The 8,583-nt window shown below is 41.8% G+C and overlaps 1 protein-coding gene across 1 annotated transcript; it reads left to right on the top strand.

Moving 5' to 3' along the window:
- The first annotated feature begins 1,368 nt into the window (after positions 1-1,368).
- sost (sclerostin) lies at positions 1,369-6,339 on the top strand. Its single transcript, XM_052038527.1, has 2 exons — positions 1,369-1,674; positions 4,146-6,339. Exons 1-2 carry the CDS (start codon positions 1,452-1,454, stop codon positions 4,571-4,573), a joined length of 651 nt encoding a protein of 216 aa, XP_051894487.1. The 5' UTR covers positions 1,369-1,451; the 3' UTR covers positions 4,574-6,339.
- The last annotated feature ends 2,244 nt before the right edge of the window (positions 6,340-8,583 follow it).

Here is an 8,583-nt window from a genome sequence, read left to right as displayed (position 1 = left end):
TGCTATATTTTCACATGAAAACCATGTATTTTTCTGCGGGACATTTGAATGCAATCATCAAGTGGTTATTATTCCAAAACGTTCAGGAAGTTGTTAAGAGGAGAATTGGAAGCTTTGTCACTGTTTACTTAACGAAACGTCGCCTTGGAGAGGAAAAGGAAGCGGCAAGGCTGTGTAAAAAAATACCCTGCCTAAAAAACCCAGGGGACTGTCCGGCGACTCTGCTTATCAATTTAAAAATTTGAACAAGATTTACTGAGCGAGAAACGGCCCGGAGTCACGCTTGAAATAGAGACTGAAATTAAAGCACAATATCTCGCATGCTTTAGGGTGAAATGTTTACCTCAGATGATCGACGCCACCGCATTGGCTGCGATTGTCATAATAGAAAAAGTTTAAGGCATGATTACTTGATCCAAGCAATTACACAACTTTTGTTTCAGCTTAAACTGCCTTTGTGTTTTGAACCCTGCAATTAGTTGACTATTAAGACCATAATTATACCATACGCAGAAGTTATTTTTAATACCTATGTGACAAACAATTGGAGGATTGTCATTAAGGGGGTCTTATCCTGATGCTAAACATCAAGTTGAATAATGTGATAAGTTTAAACTGTGCGGCACCGTATAAGGGGGAGAATGGCATTAAACTTGCCAAACGCACCATCGCAGCGTTTGTATTGAGGCACTCGAGAGATTGCTTCTGAATCAAGAGAAATGTGTACAATGTATGGAAATCCGATTGTGAGTGAGAAAGGGGGCAAGAGAAACTGTATGTTTGCGAGAGAGGGGGTGTTTGGTTAAGCCAGTGTGTATGAGAGGGAATGAGTGTGTGCGCACATCCGACAGTGTGTGTATGTGAGAATGGGTGAGTGAGCGAGTGTGAGAGCAAAAGTGTGTGTGTGTGAGAGAGTGAGAGGGGGTGGCTATGAGACGAAGCAAATAAATAAAATCTGCCTTTTCCCTGCTGAATGCAACAAATAATCTCAGGTTACTTGCTCCGGAGTCACCATCCATTAATGTATAAAATCAAATCCCCACCCCATTCACCTTGTCAGTTGCAAATATAATTAATGTAACTACAATTAACTGAATAATTAGCGCCAATTTTCTTGAATCAGGACCACAACGTTCACAATAATGTTTGCAAAGGGGACTGTGGTTTTAACGATCCCTAATGCTGTTTCTACACGTCCACAGCGTTGCAAGGTTGGGAGCTCTAGGAGGAGGTAGAATTGTAAGGCCACGCCCGACTTTCCAGTAAATGTGAAAGTTTGCAAATCTCCGCGCTGGGTCCCGCCTCTCTGTAAATGCCAGTCAGTCCCCTATCTGAAGATTGGTGTGAGAAAAGTCGACGTAACTCCTCTGCTCCGACGTTGAGCAGCGGTGGGGTCGGGGCTGCCTTATAAAGGAAGATGTTGCGGACTCTTTCTCCAGGTCAGGATAACCATGGGGCTCCTTCAGCACTTCCAGCCCTGCCTGGTGGCCGCCTGCATCTCCACCCTGCTGCTCCGGGGCAGCGTCAGCCTGCCTGAAGGCTGGAGGTCGCTGAAAAACGATGCGACCGAAATCATTCCCGAGTACTCGGAAATTCCCACCGAGGTGAGGAATCACAGTGCCAATCAGGCGAAATACGGGGGCAGACGGCGATTCCACTCGGCGCCAGTGCGGGGTAAGGATGCAATCTCTCAACTGTATTGAATCATGATCACTGAACCACTAAACACCTCTTGTTGCTCATGGTTGGTAACATAGGATGGTGAGAGGCACTCTATCTAGTTCGTCCTATTAAAGAAAGTTGCTGTGTAGATCCCAGTCTGATTTTATTTTTGCATGTCTAATGCAGTTACTTGTCTGACCTGCCTATCCCGAAAGCCTTCCTCTTCTTCAGGAATCCTGCGCCCATGGTGTCCTCGCCCGAAGCGTCAACTAGCACCGCAAGCCGCGTCCCATAGGCGATAGCACATTGCAAAGGTGTGCTGAGTCTGCTTAAGTAAGCTTGTTTCAAGTGTTCTGCTGTTACAGACGCACACGCCCCACGACTATTCAGCTTGGACTTTATTCGCATTCCTGGCATTTTATTGTGTTCAAGTGGCTCATTGTGTATTTCCAATTCGTTCTTTAGTCTTGACTCATTGTAAGACTGGTTCATAAGCTAAATGACACGTCTCGTCATAATTTCAAGATGTTTTGCAGAATGAAACTGTCTAAAGTACAGTGATTCTCATGATGCCAAGGTGTGAGCAGATTTCGGTCCTAAGAAGTGTTCACCTGGAAATATTTCTTTAAATTCTACAACTTGAATTTAATACCTCTTTTCAATCGGTACAGTCAAGTAAATAGACAGCAAACAAGGATAAGATGGAGAAGCATAGCACAAAATGTAATCACTTCTTGTGTATACAATTATTAAACAGGTGGTCAGGAGGCTTACACACCTGTAATTTAAAGGTCTTGCTTAAGAGGAAAGGTATCTCTCTCAACCAAGTGTACTCAAACTCACTTGGTGCCTTGCTACTCAGTAATTTCCATTTTGTCAAAACAGGGAAGATTTTCATTTTATTGACCATATCTGAGACGGTCACTCCCTGCAAATCTTTACGCATGTGTATTGCAAATACACTTCCAACACATTTGTTTTGGTAGGTTGTGGTCACTGAATTTGTGTGGATTTCACTTGGGTATATGGTGGGAATGTCCATAACAAAGCAGTACTGTAATCAGATACAACTGGCAACTCAGTAAATTCTGATTCTTTAGTTGTAAGGCTGAACAAGCTAAAATTGTAACCCATTATATGTTGTAATGCAACTGGATTTCAGCTTTAAGGTGATAGACATTGAGTGTACCATGCCAAATTCAAACCCTTCCTGGTCATTGTTGGCATACCACTTCTTTTGTCCAATTCCTCTGAAATAGTTGACGTAATCACAATTTGTCACTAACTCTTGCTCACTCTCCACTTGTATCAAACCTTCTGGAGAAGCCAGTGAAATCTATTAAGATCTTCCCCTCATGTCTCAGTAAGTTCATCCAATAAATAGACAAATCACATTAGACTGTACTGAGCTAGGGCAATTGTTACTTGATTTGGTATATTTCAGTTAGGAAAGGGGAAGTTTGCCATGATTCCTGCCATTAGCTACAATGACTTCAGATGGAAATCCACATAAGGAAAATTTAGAGTTGCCTGGATGTGATCAAATCACCTGCCCACATATACCACCAGGCTCTTAAACATAGAATGATCAAGTACTGGCAACATTGGAGAGGTTAGTGCCTCAAGAGAGAAGGGAATTGAAAAGGAAGAAATAAAAACTCTTGCAGTTATAGTGCTTTTCATAACCTTGGGATCTCCTAAAGCATCTTGCAGTCACGGAGGTGGTTTTGTATTATAGTCACCTATGAAATGGAAAAGCAAAAGGCAGTCAAACTTGTGCACAACAAGCATCAATGTGATAGTCACATGTGGCTGTCACTAATATCAAATGAAGGAGGAGCATTGGCCAGAATGCTGGGGATAACTCCCTTGCACTTCATTAAAACTGTCATAATATCTATTGAATCCACTTTGCCTCAGTTTTACATCTCTTATGAAAAGTGGCACTTGATTCAGCACTGCACTCTTCCAGCACTGCACTGAGCCTAGACTTTTCTCTGGAAGGAGTAATGAAACGGCATAGCAGGCTGGAAAACATTTGGAAAAGAGAAAATAAATTTTTGAGTGCAACTCTACATTGGAAGCATTGTGAGTTACATTTTTTCATTCCTCCCAGATGCTGCCTTCCCCTATTGCTTGCTTCTGGGTATGTTTAACGTTTCCAGTTCTTAGCTGATTTCTCTTTTGATTTAGCATTGTTTAACAAAGAGCAATTGAGGAACATCAATGCTGTCAAAATATTAAGCTTTAAAACTGAACGTGGGTTAAAATTTATCATTTCAGTTCTGAGGGAAGGTAATTATTAACTTTCTCTCTAAAGATGATGCTGAGTATTTCTAGTTCTTTTTATTGTTTACATTTTAAACACCTGTATTGTTTTGCTTTTGTATAGTTGTTACTAATTATTTGATGCATTCCATTACTATGCATGTAATTGCCTGTGTTCTAGTATTAATCAGTCTGCTATGTCCCTTTCTCTGTAGGTGCAATGGAGTTCAGTTGCAGAGAGCTGCGATCTACCAGGTACATATCAGATGGTACGTGTCGTAGTGTGAAGCCAGTGAAGGAGCTGATCTGCTCTGGTCAGTGTATGCCAGTTCATCTCCTCCCTAATTCCATTGGTCGGGTCAGGTGGTGGAGCAGACATCAGAGCTCCGACTATCGGTGTGTACCAGCCCACACACGCACCCAGCGTGTTCGACTTGCGTGTCAAAACCAGGAAACAAGGACCTACAAAATCCAAGTGGTGACTTCCTGCAAGTGCAAACGCTATTCCCGCCACCATAACCAGTCTGACAATAAGCAGTTTGGGAAAGATGCAGCCTCCAGGAGGAGAAAGAGCAAGAAGAAGGCAACACGATCCAAAAATAGAGGGATAAGCAACCAACATGATCATCCTGACCGATATTAGAACTTTATATCCAGTGTAATATTATGTTTCACTTTATGAAAGTTCATTATTGGATGGAAAGTCCATATTGTTCCATTTTCTAAAGCACTTACCCTAAAGTGTGTATTGTTCAGCATATAATCGTGATTCGTTTAAATAGATGGGAACATTGCACTCCCTACTTGGTCTGGGATTAAATATATTCAAACTCAATGAAATATCCTGACCAAAATGTATTATAGGATATCCCATACAAAAACAGCAAAACTTTTGTAAAACTAATTCTCCATGGTTTTTAAGAGAACTTGTAAATGCTAGTCTGATATTTCCTTCAGCAGACTATAAGATTGCCCTATAGGATAGCTTTTTATGTGTGACATGCATATTGGATGTGGCATGGATATTGGAACTGTTAACAGACACAGATCAATTTTCATTTTGAAGAAGTTGTACTTCATTTAAGCCTGTAACTGTTTCAATCAAGCACCAGGAAAACCAAGGTAAATGGGGTCCCTAAAGTAATATCACAAACACTTATTTCGCAATAAGTTAAAATGGGGAGAGGTGACACTGTAACCCTTAACCTTCCTAATCTGGGGGGAGGAAAAAAAAACAAAATGCAGTAAATACTCACCAGGTTGGCCAACCTCCTGTGGAGAGAAACCCAGTCAATGTTTTGAGTTGTTCACAGCCCTGCTGGATTAAAGTTGTCAACCATTCTGAGTGTTTCTAGCTTTTTCTGTTTTTGTTTCAGACTTCCAGCATCTGCAGTTTTTTGTTGATTTCAGGTTAAAGTTGTTTCTGTCCGTATGGATGCTGATCGAACTGCAAAGCATTTCCATCATTTAATGTGTTTACCTCAGTCATTTCACATTAGTCTCTGCTGCTTGTGGACAATGTAAATTCTAATTACCTTCTGTCTTGCAAAGGGACACTGACAAGTTTGTAATAACAATCAGCCAAAAACTGACTTTAATTTCAGAGGGAACCCCCTGAGGTGTGTAAGTCTGAAGCATGAAGATCAGAACATTGGGTGTCTGAATCCCAATCCCAGGCTTCCCTGCCATCTGTGTTGATTCATGAATGCAGATAAAGGCTACACTCTAGTTGGGTGGAAAGTGGAAAAATAGATCATCCAGGAACCATTTGTAAATTGTTACTCATTTTAAATTTGATGTATATATATTTGGTACCAAAAGATTTGTGCTGCAATTAATGGGGAAAAAAAAATCCCTAGGTCCTCAAGTTAACTACTGATGACAGGGGAGCTAGGTGAAGGTAGAATGATCTTTGGCCCTCCAGTGGCAAGCCACCTTTGCTCTGTGACTAGCACAATTCTATTTTTATTCTGATCTTTTTCCCCACAACATTTATAGCATCCTCTGTACTTTGCTTCTTTATATCTGCTATGTGAAACAATAAATGTTAAATTGCTGTAAATATTGCAGCCATTATACTGCTCAGTTAATTTAATATCACAACAGGACATGAATCTGCACAAGACTATTTTTGTGAACTTGTGCTTGAGAGCTTTTGTATGAAGTTTCATGTGTGATGAAATGGTACAGGAAACTATAGTAGCCTCCTAAAGGGATTTTGAAATGTGGCCAAAGTGCATAGACACAAGTAATTGTTTTAAAAAAATGAATTGTATTTATTTTTCTCATTTAAATTATTTAAAGCACCATGTTTCATGTAGATGTATGAGAACTATTCTTGCCATGTGAAGTATTCTATTATTGCAGACTTTTAAATGTCATGAAAATAAAGAAGAAAACATATAACAAGTCTTTGTATTGTTTCATTTCTCATTAATATTCTCAGTTGCTTAAGGCATTGCCATTATCTGGCAGAAATGGTACATTGAGCAGCAGTGAGGTACAAACGTGTTCTGGTTACTGACTGCTGAGCATTCAATGACCAGCATAGTCTTCACAAAGACAGAATAGTTATACAAGTGGGATATAGCATTATTGGCATTCAATATACCAAACAAATCATTATATTTGCCTACCATATTTAACATAGTTCAACATATCATTAATGTTTAATTCCTAAGCATTCCTTCAGTGAAATGCTTAAGAGGTTATTACAAAGGGGCCCAGCCTCTCAATGTCCAGTGGGTGGGAGGCCCCTATACTGTGTCCTTTCTCCACAGAGCCTCTGGGGTGGTTGCACCAAGCTTCACTGGGACTCTCAACATATACCTTAAAGTGCCAGTCTGCACCATTTGCTGTGGATATCTCCTTTCACTGGAAGACCAACAAGTTTGGGGTAGACCAATGTATGTCTTTTATGGAATTGAAGATCTTCCAACAGCAGTTGATGTTTGTCTCTGTACAGAAAAGCCCATACAACACAGAATCCAGTATTACTCACCTGCTTCAGATGGACCTTGACAAAGACAACAGCATGCCTCTCCAGGCCTTTTTAGCAAGTGCACAGTCCACAAGAAGGTACAGGTTTTGGTGCTCATTTGAGAGTTCTGTGGAGTTTGACAGTTTGCTAAGGAGGTCGTTGTCTCCTTGCGCAGGGCCTGAAGGACCTTCCGTGCAGATGTCTGATTGATCAACCTACAAAGGTGTTTCTCTGCAGGACATTTTGAGCAGGGACAAGTGGTGTGGTATGGTGCAACTGAATGAAATATTCCATAGCAAAGTGGCTTGACCCATGCTTTGCAAGATCAGGGGAAGGCAGAATCTCAGCTCACAGTAACATTTGGTATGCCCAACTTGATACAACTTCAGACAAAGTTGGCCATTGGAACAAGGGCTCAATTGGGTACATTTTACCCTCTATTCTTTGGAGACCTGTACGTCGCATCCCTACAGACATGCTCCATTTTGGATCTTCAGACAAATGGAATATGGCCTGGGTGATTGCTTATATGGGGATCACCTGCTCTACATACTGAGTCACGCTGAGAGCTCTTCCCACCTGATGACCAGGTTCTTTCCTGCCAGAGAAAGGGAGTGCTGATCCCACATTGCAACTTCTGTTTCACCTTGGCTATCCAGCCCAATGCCCTGGTTCCTCTGAACCTGACTCAGAGCCTAAAAGGAAGCAAAGGATAAGTCAGACCAGTTGCCAAAGAACTTGGCCGAGCTTTTCTATAATTGAGACGCAAGAGACTGCAGATGCTGGAATCTGGAGCAAAAAACCAAACTGCTGGAGGAGATGTAGGTTCTCCACCCGAAACGTTGACTGTCTATTTTCCTCCACAGATGCTGCCTGATCTGCTGAGTTTCTCCAGCAGTTTGCTTTTCTGCAATTGACTCTGGTCCCTGAGGCCAGTTCAGACTGGTCACAGATGCTGATCAATCTTATGACAGACATTGGGTTTGAGCAGAAGACAACAACTTTGTGCGTGTACAGGGTGACTTTGACTTGAGTGCCCCTGTGCCTGGGATTGTCACCCCTCTTCTGCCTGTGTCCTTACTGATAGATTTGGCAAAAAGTTTGATACATCACACAAACAAGAGGAGAGCGGGCAGCCATGCCTGACTCCAGATTTGACTGGGGAGCTTTCTGTTTCCCACCCACTAATGTGTACTGTACAACTGATGTCCGTGTTGAACAGTTGTATTCATTCACAGATTCAGTCCCCAAAGGCCACTTTGAAGAGTATGTCCATCATGTGTGTAATATTCTGTCAAAGGCCTTTTCCTGGTCCAAGCTGCCTGAACAAGAGTTTATCTTCTGTACATCCATCTGTATACCCCTGCATATAGATGATCATGTCCCTGCACGCACAAGGCTGTCAGAGTTCTTCCTGCAGGGTATGGTCCAGGTGGATTACCTGCCCTGGAGCAGACTTGACTCCATTAACGATGGCCTTGTAGAGAATCTTGCAATCCACATTTAACAGCGGGCTAATGAATTCTTCATGGATTCTGACATGCTGCTGGCTAGAAGCATAGCATTGTACACTTCCAGCAGGTATGGACCCATCTAGTCCCATATAGACAGGCACTACACAAACTGCTCTTCCAGGAATTTTATTCATCTCAAAGGAATGGATAGGGCTTGTC

Source organism: Pristis pectinata, chromosome 25, assembly GCF_009764475.1.
Source record: "Pristis pectinata isolate sPriPec2 chromosome 25, sPriPec2.1.pri, whole genome shotgun sequence".
Lineage (NCBI taxonomy): Eukaryota > Metazoa > Chordata > Chondrichthyes > Rhinopristiformes > Pristidae > Pristis > Pristis pectinata.
Note: the sequence above shows the minus strand (reverse complement) of the source record. Positions and strands in the feature narration are given on the sequence as shown.